An 18,132-nucleotide genomic window follows, 5' to 3' on the forward strand; every position below is an offset into this window, starting at 1 on the left:
TGTAAAAGAAAAAAGAAAAAGCAAAGTTCATTAATGCCTTTAGGTTGCTGTGCCATAATACTTAAAATAAGTATTCCAAGGCAAGATCTTGACTATATTTTTTACAATCACTCACTTAAATTCACGTAGGTCATTACTGTTAATTTATTTACTAGCTGTTTTATCTAAGTCAAGGCTGCAATGGGTCCAAAGCCTTTTCTGGACACGGAAAAACAAAGCAGGAATACACCATGGATTGGGTACCACTCCTAACATTTGTGCTTTTAAAATGTGTTTGAACTGTGCAAAGGGTGGCACGGTGGCTAAAGTGGTAGCACTGTCGCCTCACAGCAAAAAGGTCCTGGGTTTGATCACCAGGTGGGGTGGTCCAGGTCCTTTCTGTGTGGAGTTTGCATGTTCTCCCCGTGTCTGCGTGGGTTTCCTCCCACAGTCCAAAGACATGCAAGTGAGGTGAATTGGATATACAAAATTGTCCATGACTGTGTTCGATATAACCTTGTGAATCTTGTGTAATGAGTAACTACTGTTCCTGTCATGAATGTAACCAGAGTGTAAAACATGACATTAAAATCCTAATAAACAAACAAACGGAATGGCTGGTATAACAGGTGCCACAAAGCAACGTGGGTCTTGAGGACCTGGTTTGGATTCTAGATTCTGGTCAATGACTTTGATGTTTTCTACTTCTTAAATATATAAAAAATAGGATCCAGGATGCCGTTAGGTGTGAATGAGGGACTGTGTAATAACCTGCAATGCATCTGTGTTTTGTTTTGCCTTGTGACCAGTGTTTCTGGTTAACATCAATCCCACCATGATCTTGATCAGGACAAAAAGTGTTGTTGAAAATCAATAAATTAATTATCACAATATGTAAGACAATCAGCTAAAATGTCATTATTAATAAGTCATGTTCACAGCCAATAAATACTAAAATTGTAATGCATTAGAAATCAGAGACAAGAACCAACAGTAATAAAAAGCAATTTATGACCAGCATACAAAAATCAAATCAATCATACCTGTCTAATACACTCATTTTTTCTTTTAAAAATAAATGATTACTTTTCCAAAACTGGACTTTAATAAAAACTTTTAAATGATTGATTATATAATGCAGCAAGCGCCCAGCATCATCCACTTTTACTGTGGAACACCAGCAAGTCCCCACTTAGACAATCTTCAGGTCCTTCAAAGCAGATTCAAGGGTCTGTGAGGAGGAAAGAGATTTAATAAATATTAAGTATTGTGCATTGCAAAATGCATTAACACAAATCATTACTAAAGAAAAAATCAGAAAGACTGTAATTCGCATTACCTTCACATCCCAAATGGCCATTCCACCATCCATTCCAGTAGTGCAGAACTTTGTGCACTTCATTTTCCCTCCCGCAAGCACTGAGATTTGGCTGGGATACAAAGAGATCAGTATAGTCATAAACAGTGATCAGTGTAATACATGCTATAGTACAGTATGTACATGTTCATACTGTACAGTGCTGTAACTGTACTGTTATTAATGGTTGAAATCCTGTGATAATGCCTAATTCTGTAGGTTCAAATCCACTTTATAATAGATAAGGAATAAAGCTTGTAAGAGCATGAAATTACAGGGAAACAATATGCAAAGGAGTGTCGAGATGTCGCTGGTTCAAGCCCAACCACTGCCAGGTTGCCACTGTTGGGCCCTTGAGCAAGGCTCTTAACCTTTAATTGCTTAGATAATATACTGTCACAGTACTGTAAGTTGCTTTGGATAAAAGCGTCAGCTAAATGCCAAAAATGTAATGTAATGTAATGTAAACTTTATTGTTTAGTTTACATTTTCAGGTTATCTTGTCCATAAATGCTAAACACTGATTTTAAAAAGGAAATCTTAAGCACCTTCATAAACAAAAACCCCATTTAAACAGAGTTAGTGCACATCATACTTGAAACCCTAGAATTGTGATTGATAGAATTGTGACATGCAAAATATAAAATACCTGATGCTGTTTTTGTGAAGTGACTCCAGCACAGCCTCTTTGGTATCTGACGTGGCTTTCTTGTCCAGGTTCTGAAAGCGCTCCCTGGCAGTCATACCTTTCTGAGCACTCTGCTTGGGAATGTCCAGCTTCCCTCCAAAAGTCAGTGCCCCTTTTCCAGCATCGTAGACAAACAGCACAGGGTAGCAGTCATGTCCCTGCAACACACTCCATAATCAAGCCAAGCACTCAGGTTAAAAGCTCTGCATAATAATAAGGTGTTCAATCCACTGATACTTACTGCCGCCACCAGGCTGTTCTCGGTGATGAAGGTCACACAGAGTAGAGGAAGGGTTTCAGATGTCAGGCTAGCAATGCTGTGGTAAAATAAATGAGATTTTGTGAGAAAAGCAATTTTCTTCATTTACATGAAGATCATCCTGGTTGCTGACATGTATGAACTGAAGTAAGTTCTAATGTAAGAATAGTATGTGACAGGGACATTTAACTGTGTTTACAATAAACACATAGAGTACATGACTATCTTTGGATAACAATAGAAACTGGCACTGATAAAAACAAGAGAATGACAAATTGTGCTTGGAGAAAGATGACGTAGTGAAACATACAGCTAGGTATGCTGACTGTATGCTGAAAAATAATATAAATATAATAATAATCTAGGGCATATGGAATGCCTTTGTCATATATACGTACATATACAGTACACATGTACAGTACAATGACATTGTTTGTGTGCATATCCAAGCTTGTTTAGAAAGCAGCGGTCAAAGCACAGGGCCATTCAATGTAAAGCACCTCATTCAATGTGTATCACCTTTATTTTTCCATAACGATCGTAGAAAGTAGTTCTTAGCTCTAAATATCAGTTGATTTTTCAAAATCAAAGTTTAAAATGATCATTTAAGACCCAGGTGGCATGGTGTCGCAGTGGGTAGAGCTGTCCCCTTATAGCAAGAAGAGCCTAGGTTCAATTCCCCAGCGAGGGTCCTTAGTGTGTCCCATGGGTTTGCTCTGGGTGCTCCAGTCTCCTCCCACAAGTCCAAAGACATGCAGTCAGTCCAACTGCACTTACTAGATATTGCTTTGAGTGTGAGAGTTGGTGTAAGTGTGTGTGTGTGTGTGCTATGTGATGGACTGACCCACCGTATTAAAATGAGCAAGCGAATTACCACAAATTGCACTACTTAAAATATTACTCTAACACAGTATATGGCCAAATGTATCTGAACATCTGACCAAGAGCTATGATGGCCTCCACTCTATGATTTTCTGTAAAAATCTATGTCAATTTAGTTTAAAAAAAGGATTTGTTAGGGCAGACACTGATTTTGGATGAAAGATTCTGGCTCACATTCAATGTTCCAGTTGTTCCCAAAGGTGTTCTATAGAGTTAATGTCAGGGCTCTGTGTTGGCCACTGTTCCTCAGCATGTTTGCATAAACGTTGCTTTGTGTACATGATTTGGTCATATAAGGTAGATTTGGCCCAAAAAACAGTGTTGTTTGGTCTTTTATTTTAGGCCTGGCTTTGCCAGTAAACTCTACCAGCGGAACACAACCATTACATTTACCCATGTACTGTGAAGCTTAAAATGGCAGGTAAAATGACAACTCACGCAGAAGTCTTGCCTCCCTCAGCAACCGCCACAGTGCTGTCATGGCTGGCCCAGGCCACACGATTCCCACTCTCGGAGAAAGAGACCCCGTGCACCCAGCCTGCGGTGCCAGAGGACTCAAACATCACCTCACCAAATGGCATCTTGGAACCCCATGGAGTAGGAGCAGGCTTTTCCTCCACCTCTTTGATATAGGCTGAAAAAATCCTAAGAGAAAAGTACAAAATCAAAAATGGTGCAATGATAAGCAATACAAGGCTTATTATTGGTGATCAGTGTTGGTGTTATTGGTGACTCTTTTTCTACTCAGTCCCTCTAGTTCATCCCAGCCTAATACTGAAAGTGAGGATTGTGTGTCTACTATTCCCAGATGAGGGAGGGGTGGTAGGAGGAATTATAAGATATAAATAATAGAACATTAGGTGTTTTTGTAGTATTAAATTATTATCATCATTGATAGATTATTTAAAACTAACTGTTTAGCAAAAAGTAAACATCCAGAGACCCTCTGTATTACCCCTTCCTTCCATTATTATTTACATGAATGGTTTGGTCCTTTGTATTTACTGTATGCATTAATGTTTTAGCTGTTGGTTGTTGCTAATTTGGTTTCCTGTTCTTAATGCTGGATTTTTTACTTGTACTGTAACTGCATATCTCAGTTTGCTGTCGTTTAAATGTTTACACTGGCTTACAGAATGTAACCAGCCACATGTTTGTTTCCAGGTGTGCCCAAGTGTTTTAAACACATTGTAATGACTGTTGCATAAAAATAAATGAAAATGTGGTGGACTTGAACTGAAAGATTTAATTTGTGGTTTTCCTTACCTGCATTTGAAGTCACATGAGCCAGCAGCCAGCAGAACATTGTTTGGGTGCCAGTCCAGACATAGGATAGTAGAGCGGATGGGCTTCTTAATGTGCTTACAAACCCACCTGAAAGATCAAAATATCTGCTAAGTGTGACAAATACACATCTATACATTTATTATTACAGCAAAGGAAAGAAAAAACCCAATTTAATAAGGTAAAAAAGATCCTTTAGAAATGTAAGAGTAGAAATGTAGTATGGAGAGTTGGTGTTTGATGTGGTTGAGGTCAGGGCTCTGTATAGGCCTGTTAAATTTCTTCCATACCAAACTCACCCAACCATGCCTTTAGAGACCCTGCTTTGTGCACTGGGGTACAGTCATGCTGGAAAAGAAAAAGGGCCATTGCCGAACTTTTGTCACAACGTTGGAAGCAGACAGTTGTCTAAAATGTCTTGGTATGCTAAATTGCCCCTTCGCTGGAACTACGGGGCCTAAGCCAACCCCTGAAAAACAACCCTATAACATTATCCTTTCTCCACCAAACTTTACAGTTGGCACAATGCAGTCAGGCAGGTAATGTTCTCCTGCCATTTGCCAAACCAAGACTCATCCATCTGACTACCAGATAGAGAAACATGCATCACTTTACAGAAGAATTTTCCACTGCTCCAGAGTCCAGTGGCAGGGTGCATTACACCACTCCATCTGGCATTTGGCATTGTGTTTGGTGATGTAAAGCTTGCATGCAACTGTTTACCCCCTAATGAAGCTTCTGGTGCACAATTTTTGTGCTGAGGAGGTTTGGAACAGGTTAGAGCGGTTATCTGAGTCAATACTGACATTGCTGTACATATACACTATATGTAAAGCATATACAGAATAAGGCTTGGCATTGTCTTGCTGAAATAATCATGGATTTCCCAGGAAAAGACATTGCCTTGATGGCAGCATGTCTCTCTAAAACCAAAATATAAACCTTTGCATCAAGGGTACACTCACACATATGCAAGTCACACATGCTTTGGGCACTGATGCACCTCCATACAATGACAGTTGTTGGCTACTGCAGCTTTGCTGATAGCAGTCTGGATGGTGCTTTTCTTCTTTGTCAAGGACAAACCAATGTCCTTTTTTCTGAAACGTGGACTCATCTGATCACAGAACACATTTCCCCATCTGAGATGAGCTCATGCCTCATGAACTTGGTGGTGTTTCTGCACAGAACTGATAAACGTCTTTCACTTTATTTCAGGTTGCATCTCTTGATGCAGTAGTGGGCTGTGTTAAGTGACAACAGCTTTCTGAAGTACTCCCCAGCCCACGTGACTATGTTTAGCACAGTAGCATGAACTAGCAATGTCGTCTGAGTGCTCGAAGGTCACACACATTCAGCAGTGGTTTCTGTTCTTGACCCACACAGACTGAGATTTCTCCAGATTCCCTGAATCTTTTCACATGTTATGTAAGGTAGATGGTAAAAGATGTAAATTATTTGCATTTTTGCATTTAGAAATTTTCTAAATGAGACTCGGCTATAATTTTCGGCTGCGGTTTATGCATGTGTAGGATTGATAATGTCCAATAACCAGAGTGGCTAATATGTGCTGATGATATAAGAAACTCACTAAACAGTGCAGCTTACCAGTCATTCTCCTGTTCGAAGTAGCAGACAGAGATCAGGCGGGAGCCGCTACCCACTGCAAACTTGTTTTCTTTGGGTGACCATTTAACACAGCGGGCAGCACGATTGATCCTGAGGATGACCAGAGTGGGCTTCCACACATCATTCTTCAGGGTCCACACATAAGCATTACGGTCAGTGCCACAGGTCACAATGCGGTTGCTCTCCGGTGCCCAGTCAATACCTGGCAACCAGAGAGAATGTAAATAAGACAATGCCTCTTGTTTTTTTATGATGTTTGTTTAAGATATTTAGAAATGTTCAACTCACCAGTCACTTGGCCATTGTGCTCCTTAAGCACATGAATCTTGGTCCAGTTGTTTCCCTCTTTTTTATAGATATGAACATCATGGTTGTTGGGACATAGTGCAATTTCTGATAAAAACAAAAAGCAAAAGACAAAAAGGCAAAGCCCATTTTAGCTTGTTACAATTTTTTTAAATGATATGCATCTGCAAAAACTTATACAGTGTATAGACAAAAGTATTGGGACACACCTCTTAATCATTATATTCAGGTTTTCTATTCAGTCCCATTGGCACAGGTGTATAAAATCAAGCACCTGGCCATGCAGTCTGCCTTAACTAACATTTGTAAGAGAATGGTCATTCTAGGATAGGATGCCACCATTGTAAAAAATCAGTTCATGAGAAAAAAAATCTTTCTAGATATTCCACAATCAACAGTGAGTGGTATTATTGAAAAGTGAAAGCATTTAGGGACCACAGCAACTTAAAATGGCACAACATAAAGTAACAAAGAGGGGTCACTGAGTGCTGAGGTGCATAGTGGTATAAAGCATGCCGCCACTGAGCTTTGGATTAGTGGAAACGTATTCTGTGTGATGAATCACGTTTCACTCTGGCATTCAGATTAATGTCTGTCCTAAATTTACCTAATTATAATGTTGTTATGGCACACAACATTATTTATATGCGTAAAAATGTATAATGTAATACTAGGGATGTAACGATGCTCCACAAGGCAGTTAAAAATTTATGCACGTGTGCCACAATGCACATGTGCTGCTGTTGGTCGCTTAAGCAAGGCCCTTAACCCTCATTTGCTCAGACTGTATCTGTATCTTTGGATAAAGACGTTTGCTAAATGCTGAAAATGTAAATGCCACTCGGTAATTCATGCAAAATGAATCAATATTCACTTTAAACAGCAGAGGGCACTGGCGCCTGGTTGACATCACTACACAGGATGTATGGGATTTTCCAGCCAAAGTTATTTATGTGAGTATACTTTCTTTATTTGTATTATTCATTTATTTATATAATGTGGGATTTGTTTTAAATTTCATTTCAGTTTTTTTTACACAAAAAGGGAAATGTGCAGCATTGTTTTGCATAGTTTGTACCTACCTCAGAAATAAAATGGCATTCATTATTTAGATAAATAAAAGATTTTATTTCATTTTTTAAGAGAAATAATAAAAGCAAATTTGTCATAATTTGTCTTCAATTTCATTTTGTTTAAAAAATCGGGAAAAAATCGTATCGTGAATCCATTATCGTGAATCGTATTGAATCATGGGTAGAGTTTATTGTTACATCCCTATGTAATACTGTACAAAAATGATTGATAATCCACTGATCTTTTTTCATCATGTTTAACTGAGTATTTAATTTTCGTCAACCTACTTATCTTGGCCAGGGTCGCAGCAAGTCTGGTTCAACCAGGAAACACTGGACCCAGGAAAAAAATACCCCAGACAGGGCACCAATCTATTGCATGACTAGTAAGATATAAAAATCTGACATTTTACTTAATAATTCTGATTCTTTGTACATTATGTGCCAGCAGATTCGTTTAATTGTTGTTATTGAAGTTAGTAAGCAAAGGCAGGGTAAAATACTTTGACTGGTTTCTACAGCTTAGCTACACCGTGCACTAAGCTTGTTTGCTGCCCAGACTGTGCGGTCTGCTTAAAACAGCCAACAGCAGCAACACAACACCATTTATAGTAAAACAGGAAGTGTTTGTACAAGTATGTGGCGGAGAGGCTTAATCATTACTGCTTCTATCGCCCGTGTGCAAAAAAAAAAAAAGAAAAAGGAACTCAGGGTGGTGACAGCATGAAATACTGCAATGCTAGCTTTTCCATATACCTGCTCTTTTAAAACAAAGAAACAACTGTTTCTATAAGGGTTTTTTTTTTTTCAGAAGCTGCCTTATTCTGACTGTCTGGACCACTATAAAAACACACAGCAAGGACAAATGACTGATCTGAGACTGCAGGTTGTGTGCCAGGAGTGCAGATGGAGGAGTGTTGTTTTCTGAAAAACTGGCTTTCAAAGTTTGAATGGTAGTTGACTTTTAAACATACTACACCAGGTCTATTCAATTAATTGAGAGACTACTAAAACAATATAAGATGAGATGCCATGGACATAAAACTGGTCCCTGGATTATTTAACAGTTTTAGGGACCATTGAAAGATTTAGTTGTCTAGAAATGTGTCTAGAACCAATAAAATGTTCTTAAGGGCAATAACTGTTTGGTTGCGCACTAATTAAATAACCCTGTACTACACACTTAAAAAGTGATGTAAGAGATACAGTTATTACTGTTAACATAATGTTAGTGCTCGTTTAAATCCAAATTAAACTCATAACAATTAACCGATGTATTATTTTCTAAAGATGCACTGATCCCACTTCTCTCAATATCCTCGTTCTGAGTATTAGCTAATGCTAATTCTTTTGTGGTAGTCTCTTAGCCAACTCTTAAAGCTTCTGTTGCGAAGTTTTTAAGTGTCATGGTGGCTTATGTGCAGTGGTGAAATCCAGTATGATGCAGCCCTGCAAGCCAGTATGAGATGCAGTGTACAGATACTGACTTGTATGAGATTAGAGCTCTCATAGCTGGATTTAGGCAGACTATAAGGATGCAGACAGACTTACCACATGAACGCAGATAGCACAACAGTGAATCTATTACTTACCACTACTACTAGTAAAATAATACTACTTCAAAAACTGTTTGATATTTTTCTCCAGATTTGTGACTGTGCCACTACACTACAACTGCTACTAGTCTGAATAACAATGATAAAAAAAAAAAAAAAAACGTTTAGATTTTAGTGTACTACACATCCTTTTTACACAAGGCCTGTTCCTATTCGAGCAAGACTGTGCCTCGGAGCACAAACAAAATCCATAAATACCTGGTTTAATGAGTTTGATTTACAAAAACTACAGTGGCTTGCACAGAACCCTGACCACAACCCTAGTGAACACCTCCGAGATTAACTGGATTGTCGATTGTGAGCCAGATCTTGGCATCCATTGTCAGTGCCCTCACAAATGCTCATTTGACTGAATACGCACAAATATTAAACACAACTCAAAATCTTGTAGAAAGTCTTCCCATCAAAGTAGAGGCTGTTATAGTTGCAAAGGGTTTTTTTAAAAATCCAGCATAATTGTGAGAATCCTAATGAGTAAATATAATTAGAAAGTATTTTTTCATCTGACAAAATAGACAGAACATGTTATAAATTCACCTTGAGTGCATACCTTGACTGCACTCTATTCTATCTTACGTGTATCATAGCTATGACTATAATGTAATGCACTAGACCCATCATATCAGTCATGTTCCCGTATTGTATTGATTTACACTGTATATTATATAACTTTCCAGTCAGTATTAGAGTTTAAAAGCATATCTATAAACACAGGAAGCATTTGGAAACCAGTCACCTAACCATGTATCTACTTGTTGAGGGTTCAGACATTTAAATTTTCGGCATTAAACAGGCGCTTGTATCCAAAGCAACTTACAATTATGACTGAACACAATTTTTAGCAACTGAGGGTTAAGGGCCTTGCTCAGGAGCCCAACAGTGTCAACTTGACAGTGGCGGGGCTTGAATCGGCAACCTTCTGATTACTAGTCCAGTACCTTAACCATTGAGCTATCACTGGCCAGACACACACTGACAAGATAACACAAGGCAGGATAGGTTATAATTTTTGCTTTTTTACGCAGACTGATAAAAACTCGAGATGTTCTGCGTCCACTCAGCTGAACTTACGGGTTCGGTCCTTGTTCCAGGCGTGGCAGCTGATGGGTTCCAGCAGAAAGCTGTGGTAAGCCATGGTTAGAACCTTCTGCAAATGAGATGAATCATGGCATTAGGAATTGGAACAAATTTGTTCAGAACTAACGCCATAAATTAACAGTGTTGCAAATGCTTGTGTACATTCATCTGGCTTAGCTCTGCTATTACTTCCGTTAGAAAAGAAGTTTGCTTTAAAAGGAGAAGTTTTTGAACTTCCTCATCTAAGAGGCACTATTGTGTGTGTGGAGGAACTCAGCCTTTCATGTCTAGTTCAAACACACTTTTTTTCTATGGAAAAAAAAATCCCCACTGCTTTTTGTACTGTTAAACTTTCTTTGGCAGTAAATTAATACCAGACCAGAAAGGAATGAGACGTGGTCAGTCTAGAAACAACTGCACAAGAAAACAATGCAGTTCGAATCTCATCAGTTAGCTGCATGCAAATAGCTGCATTTGTGTAACTCCTGAAAATACACAATTGTTGCTTATTTAGAGTTGAAACCCTGGTGCGATATGTCTATGCAGCTTATGTGTTAGAAGTTCCACAAGCACCAACATTCCGCTGTGCCCTACAGTCCAGATAAATAGAAACATCTGTTAACCTACTTACCTTGGAAATGGTTAAACCGGGATCTCCCTGAGATGTAGCGGACAGTCAGACGTGAACTACAAGCCTCAGTTCGTGGACTCTGAGCAGTCGACACAAACTCTGGCTTAGCGCTCAATGCACTGAACTATTTACCCAGACTGTAATATATATATATGCGGGGGAAAAGCGCTCTCTCCCCTTCCTGTTTAAGATATTTAACCACTTCCTCCTGTGGGCGGTTGTCAGCTAGTGAGCACAGCCTTCTGCTCCCTTAACTCCCTTCAAATTTGCACTAAAACTAAAACAGCTCTTCATTATTTCTCATTTGCGCCTAACAACGTGAATGCGAGCATCACCAAAGCCAGCATGGTGAACCTGTTAATAGCAAATATGTGCATAGGTATCTGTGCACAGTGTCAACACAATCAAAACAAGAAGAAGACCACATTAGGTAGTGTGTAGTATATTTCTTTTATTTCTAACAGACCATTTACATAAAATTCTCCTTTTAATTTAACTCATCTGGCTCACATAGAAGACCAGAGCACCACAATCAAATGACACGCTGCTGGAGCACCAGCTTTGGCATGGAATAAAAAAAACCCTAAACCCTCTGTTTCATTTGTGTGTGTGGTGTTTTTTTTCTTTTAAGAGTGAAAAGTCAGCTCACGACACTGTTCAGTGCTATTTTTCTCAGTTAAAAACTTTCAGAAGTGTTATCAGAAATCGCCTTGTTAGTCTTCAAACAGCATCGCTTGTGCTGTCTCGTGCTAGCGTGTAGTGAGTTCTTTTACATGATCCGCAGGCCTTGGATAGAAGACTCTAAAGTCTGGGAAAACAAACAACAATAAAGAAGACAATTAAATTGGGCAAAGTCAAATTAATCTGCACCTCACATCGATTGTACCAAAATGATTCTAGTAATCTATGAACAACATTGGTTAAACTGTCATCCTTCTAAGGTGATTGGTGGTGCAGTGGTCTATTGAGCTAGCCCGGATGTTATGGGCAGGCCAGGCACTCACAGACCACAGTATCACATAAAGAGAGTTACGCACTGCCATCCACGATTAACTGCTCCTTAGCCAGCCAGCAGAGGCCATAGTTGTAGCAGTGATGAGAAATCCCTGCTTGATCATTGTCCAACCCCTACACACACAGCCCATCTAATGTCAGTGTCAGGTACCCGAAATTAAAATATTTCTCCATCATAATACTATTTTTAACCCTTTAGCTAACTTTAGCCAAGTTTAAAAATACTGCAAGGAGCTAAGATGGTGCAACAGTCTTACACGCTTGCACACCACTGCAGAGTGCTTAAGCTTATGAGTTAGTATCTCAGCAGTGCATCCAGCAGACAAAATTGGCCATGTCTGAGGGACGATCAGTCGGCTGGGATTTCGACTCGCTGGCACCGCAATATGCAATCTTAGGGAGTGCTGGCAGAAAAATGGAAAGATGGGGGAGTCAATCATTGCATGACTCTCCATATGTGATATGTGTCAGTGAGGGAACCCATAAGAAGTTGTCAGAGGGAGCGTGTAATAGTCTGCTGCCCTCCGTGGTCAGAATGGAGGTAGTGTAAGTGGTAGTGATACCATACTGATTGCCATACTATATAGTGTGTCAAATTAGCACACTGCAGATGGCATCATAACATTTAGTTGTTTAGGAAACAGCCAGAAAAGTGATCACATGCTGAACCGATGTAGAATCAAAAAATGGTCCATTGCCAACTTGGATATACCATAGAATGACTAAAAAGGCAATCTGTGCAAATTACAAACATGCCCACGGAAGCTACATTTCAGTCCAGTATTACTAAACAGCTTAGGTAGTTTAAGCCAGGTTTAAGTTTAAGAGTGGTATCACCAGTCTGGTCAAGCCCTGGATCACCTCAACTCAACATGACAATAATTAAAGTATATGGTGTTTCTCTATGGGTGGTATAGCTCTATGTAAGAAAAAAGCCACACCAACAGCCCTGGTAAACTACAAACACTTCAATAAATGTCTCAGGCATTTTGGACCACAACAGGCTTAAAATACAGCACTAGTTGAATAGAAAACACAGTACAAACCTTGAAATCCCATATGGTCATTGCACCATCAATTCCTGTAGTGCAGAATTTGCGACAATCTTTTTTATCTCCTTCATACATAGACACTTGGCTGCAAAATTGGGAGAAAAGCTTTTAATATATGAAAATAAATGAGTTTTAATTAAAACAGAAGCTGTCCAAAATGCCAAAAATATTATGAGCGAAACATTGTGTTCTACTAAGCTTATTATACATTCAATAACTGTAGGTGAATTTTAAACGGTACACTGTATGAACAAAACTATTGGAACACACCTCTTAATAACTGAATTCAGGTGTTTCATTCAGTCCCATTGCCACAGGTGTATAAAATCAAGCACCTAGCCATGCAGTCTGCCTTCACAAACATTTGTGAAATAATTGGTCATTCTGCATAGCTCACTGAATGCCACCAGTAACAAGTCAGTTTGTGAAATTTACCTCCTACATATCCACGAACAACTGTGAGTGGTATTATTAACAAAAGTGGAAGCATTTAGGAAGCACAGCAACTCGGCCACAAAGCGGCACCACATAAGCTAAGTGCTGAGGCGCATAGTGCATAAAAGTCGCCAATGCTCTGCTGACTCAATAACCGCAGAGTTCCAAACCTTTTCTGGCATTAACATCGGGACTGTCCATCAGAAGGCTTCATGGTATGGGATGCCATTGCCGGACAGCTGCATGCAAGCCTTGTATCACAATGCAAAGCGTCGGATGGAGTGGTGTAAAGCACGCCAGCACTAGACTCTGGAGCACTGGAATCGTGTTAAGTGGAGTGATGAATCGTACTTCTGATGGACAAGCCTGGGTTTGGTGAATGCCAGGAGAATATTACCTGCCTGCCTGCATTCTGCCAGCTGTAAAGTTTGGTGGGATATTGCTTTAGGGTTGTTTTTCAAATAATGGTACAGGGCTGGTATAGGGCAACATTAGTATCTTACCTCAAAATGCTCTTCTCGATTAATGGGAAAAAAAATCCACACAAACTCCAAAATCTTGGAAAAAGCTTTGAGATGAGATGTGTAGGTGTCCTAATACTTTTGTCCAAATGTGTATAAAATGCATTATAATATCAGATCAAACTGGCAGTTACTCTGACGAAATGACACTTAGCCTTACGTGATGCTGTTCTGGTGAAGCGTCTCCAGAGTACTATTGCGATCCTCAGTTGTGGCTCTCTTGTCCATGTTGCGGAAGCGCTCCATGGCAGAGATGTTCCGCTGGATGCTTTGCTTTGGAACGTCCAACTTGGAAATGAAAGTCAATGTTCCACCGTCATCTAAACGGAACAGCATTGGGCAGCAATCATGACCCTGCAGAAGAAACAAATCCACCTTTTGTGAAATTTGGTCACTTAAATTCTTAAAATTGTTAAACAGCTGGCACTAGATATCCCAGTAATTACAGGCTAGCTGGACCCACAAGTAGCCTGACCGGGATAAGACATAAATATAAAAAAAAAAAGTGGGACCAGACATGTTAGCATTTTTGTTGTTCTTACCGCTGCCACAATGCTGTTCTCAGAAACAAAGATCACACTCAAAAGAGCAAGGAATTCTGTCTTCAGTGAACTTGGCCTGTAAAAAAAAAACAAATGTATGAACAAGCAGTAACTGCTAATGAAAAGTATATGACACTTTGATTTAACACATTAAAACAAACTCATAAACTCATAAAATAAGCTAAATCAGATCCTCACATTGAGCTTTTCGTGGGGTCTGCCACTGTCACAGTGCTGTCATGACTGACCCAGGCCAGTCTATTACCACTGCCAGAGAAACTGACACTGTGGACCCATCCTCCACTCCCTGCTCCACCAAACTCTGACATCACTTGGCCAAAAGGCATCTTGGACCCCCACGGAGTTGGAGCCGGCTTCTCATCCACCTCCTTGATGTAAGCAGAAAATACCCTTGGAAAAGAAAAAAAATATACAAAAATGACAAGTCAGTTAAATATGCAGATGTACTACTACATTAGATAAATGAACTAAAATGTCTCGTTAGGCTAATAGATGGTAACTTAGTGTTTTCACACTAGCATTTTGTCCCACAGCTGGGTCTCAAATGTATCAGTTTTTAAGCAGATGTTTCATACAATGTACGTAAAACCGCTTAAAAACAGTAAGAAAGCACTGGACAAATATGCAAAGTAGTAATTAAATTGTAAAAAATATTTTACTTATTCCCCTAATTTAGAGTTGATTAATTGATGTGCTTTAAATAATCTGTGTTGCTCTAAACACAATTCTGCAAAATGATGGCGTCCTCCAGGGGACCCAGGTATTTAAATCAAGTGTGTAAAATGAGCCAGGTGTAAATATTTTATCTACACTAGCTTGATCCTGAAATGAGTACTCAAGGCTCAAACGCTTCTGTATGAAGTGTCAAATAATTAACATTCTATTTTACAAAGTTCTTCTACAAATTCAAATTACTGAACTAATAACCAATGCTCCTCCAATAAAGACTGAACTATATAAAGTGTGATAGCGTATATACGTATATATTGCATATCCAATGTGCTATTAAAAGAAGTCTGTTAGATAATACATTTCAATTCTTTCTTTTTCTCTAATGACTGACCATTTTTGGGTCTTGTTAGGCCATATTCAGATTACATAAAAGCACTTCTTTTACAAGACAACAGCATCTTACCTGCATTTAAAGTCACATGATCCAGCTGCCAGAAGCACATTGTTTGGATGCCAGTCTAAACTGAGGACGGTAGAGCGGATAGGCTTTTTGATGTGTTTGCTCACCCACCTTAAAAACAAAGGAAACATAACTGAGTGCTTACCAGCTAAATAATGAATGCAGAACAAATTTGCTAAAAGTTAAATAAAACATTCTTGTAACTACTTTTTTTTTCTCTCCAACTTACCAGTCATTTTCAGACTCAAAGTAGCAAACGGATATGAGGCGAGCACCACTGCCCACTGCAAACTTGTTCTCCAATGGAGACCACTTGACAAACGTGGCAGCACGGTTAATCCTGAGGATGACAAGAGTGGGCTTCCACACGCCGTCCTTCTGGCTCCACACATAAGCATTGCGATCCGCTCCACAGGTTACAATACGATCACTTTTAGGAGCCCAGTCAATGCCTTAACATAATACACATACATCACAATTACACAAATACAAAAGTTAACTCATGTACACCCTATTTATAAAAGCCTGGTCATTTCATATGCCTTGTATCTGAATTGCATGCTGACAAGATGACAAACACATGTACTATTTAACTGTGTTTTAGGCTTGAATCAGTAGTACCCATAATGGATGAGACTTGACCACAAGATTCAGTTTGGTTATATTATGAAAAACATAATTACAAACTACACTTCTGCTCGTCATTGTTTATCTGCTTTCTGAAACAAATGTGTACATGAACCACAATAGTAAGTGTGTATAAACTAATGTGCAGGGTGGTGTTTTCATCTGCTGATAAATCTCGAGAGGTAGGAAACAGATTGTGTATGGAGGTCTGAAACATTTTCAAAAATCATGAATGAGAAGAGACACTTTAATTAAAACTCTCTGATTTAATTTAAAATGGTAAAATTACTTGGGTTTCCTGTGTGATCAGCTTGTTCTTTTAACAAACCAATAATTATGTTTTAAGAAATAACTCAAAAAGCAAGTCTTTCCTTAAAGAATATTAAAATATTTTTAATAGAAAACACCACAACACTAATACTACACTGCATGAAGTGAAAACTAGGTCTTTGCCTCAAGAGTGATCAGGTTACCTGTAATGTGTCCATTGTGTTCTTTCAACTCATGGGTTTTGACCCACTGGTTTCCACTCTTTTTGTATATATGGACCTCGTGGTTGTTTGGACTGATAGCAATTTCTGGGGGAAAAATTAACAGAAAAAAATACTGTTCATAAAAATAAAACCTCTTCAACATTTAGAGATAAGCAGATGAATAAATGTGCCACTTACGAGTCCTGTCCCGGTTCCATGCATGGCATGTGATGGGTTCAAGTAGAAACTGGTGGAGTGACATTTTCTTCAGCTGTTACAACTCTGCAAAAAACACACACCCAAGTGTTTAGAGAATGTCATTCAATAAATGTATTTAACATTTCAGTGCTACAAAAAGCTACATAATGTAATGCGAAAAAGTACTTAAGCTGGCTGATGTAATGTAATGTCTCTCAGACTTGTGATCTATCAATAACATGAAGTCATCAGTGTAACCCATTTTTGAATATGATCAAAGACACTGACCGACTGGAAACCTATAGGCTGCATAACATTGCAAACCTTTAATAAGAAATAAGCAGAAACATTTCTCACTTAACTGACAAAACAAGTACATAAAGCAACGGCTATATCTCGGTTTCAGGGCGTGGAGCAACACCAGTTTCCTATCTTCTAGCTAAACGAACCGGTTAGCTAAGCTACTGTTAGCGCAAACCTGTCTGAAAGAGCCAGGCTGTTAGCTTGTAAAGCTAGCCGAGGCTCGCTCAGCTAACCTGGCTACATCCAGCAGTAATGTACCAGTTCATATCTAGCAAAACTCAAACAAGCACATTTAACCCGTCTGCGCACAATAATTATGTTTAGAGTCTAAAGAAAACGACAGTTTGTCCGTTTTTCTCTATGTGTAGAAAAAGGGGGAAAACGAGGAAGAAGGCCTACAGGATAACCGGCTCTCCGCTCCGCAGGAATGAGAAACAGCGCAGGCCGCTAGCTTCAATGTTCCTTCATAAACCCACTTACAGCCTAAAAGTTGTTCCGTATAGCAAATGTCCACAAACTCTTCGGCCCTTCGTTGGACGGACTTGAATTCGCGGACTCTGGCCAGTCAACACGAATTCACTCCGACTGCTAACTGCTCGTCTCGCTGTAAACTTCCCAATCTCAGCCTGTCAGGGATTCAGGAAATGGCAACGGCTAGGCGTAGAGGAGCTGGATGCTCACTGCGCATGCGTACGCACACTTTCCCCACGTCAAAGATGACTACCAAAAACCTGAATGAAAAAGAAAAAGCAGTTGCGTTGTTTGCAAAAGACCATTTTACACACTTGCACATAAAAAAGGTCAGCTGTTATTCATTTTCACTAACCCGGTCAAGGTGGCGACCCAGTCCACTAGGAATCACATGGCGCAAGGTGGACACATACACTGATCAGCCATAACATTAAAACCACCTCCTTGTTTCTACACTCACTGTCCATTTTATCAGCTCCACTTACCTTACAGAAGCACTTTGTAGTTCTACAATTACTGACTCTAGTCCATCTATTTCTCTACATGCTTTTTAGCCTGTTTT

At 39.3% G+C, this 18,132-nt stretch overlaps 2 protein-coding genes across 2 annotated transcripts; both read right to left on the minus strand.

Annotated features, from left to right (window-relative positions):
• Nucleotides 1-967: 967 nt before the first annotated feature.
• arpc1b (actin related protein 2/3 complex, subunit 1B) lies at nt 968-10,915 on the minus strand. Its single transcript, XM_063012654.1, has 10 exons — nt 10,782-10,915; nt 10,145-10,220; nt 6,367-6,471; nt 6,058-6,280; nt 4,432-4,539; nt 3,604-3,810; nt 2,266-2,341; nt 1,986-2,182; nt 1,319-1,409; nt 968-1,210 (listed from the first exon to the last, which is right to left on the minus strand). Exons 2-10 carry the CDS (start codon nt 10,206-10,208, stop codon nt 1,172-1,174), a joined length of 1,110 nt encoding a protein of 369 aa, XP_062868724.1. The 5' UTR covers nt 10,209-10,220; nt 10,782-10,915; the 3' UTR covers nt 968-1,171.
• A 297-nt stretch (nt 10,916-11,212) lies between these two features.
• On the minus strand, nt 11,213-17,789 carry arpc1a (actin related protein 2/3 complex, subunit 1A). Its single transcript, XM_063012665.1, has 10 exons — nt 17,580-17,789; nt 16,797-16,880; nt 16,599-16,703; nt 15,728-15,950; nt 15,502-15,609; nt 14,544-14,756; nt 14,346-14,421; nt 13,964-14,157; nt 12,842-12,932; nt 11,213-11,589 (listed from the first exon to the last, which is right to left on the minus strand). Exons 2-10 carry the CDS (start codon nt 16,858-16,860, stop codon nt 11,551-11,553), a joined length of 1,113 nt encoding a protein of 370 aa, XP_062868735.1. The 5' UTR covers nt 16,861-16,880; nt 17,580-17,789; the 3' UTR covers nt 11,213-11,550.
• Nucleotides 17,790-18,132: the final 343 nt, after the last annotated feature.

The sequence above is a fragment of the Trichomycterus rosablanca genome, chromosome 2 (assembly GCF_030014385.1).
Source record: "Trichomycterus rosablanca isolate fTriRos1 chromosome 2, fTriRos1.hap1, whole genome shotgun sequence".
Lineage (NCBI taxonomy): Eukaryota > Metazoa > Chordata > Actinopteri > Siluriformes > Trichomycteridae > Trichomycterus > Trichomycterus rosablanca.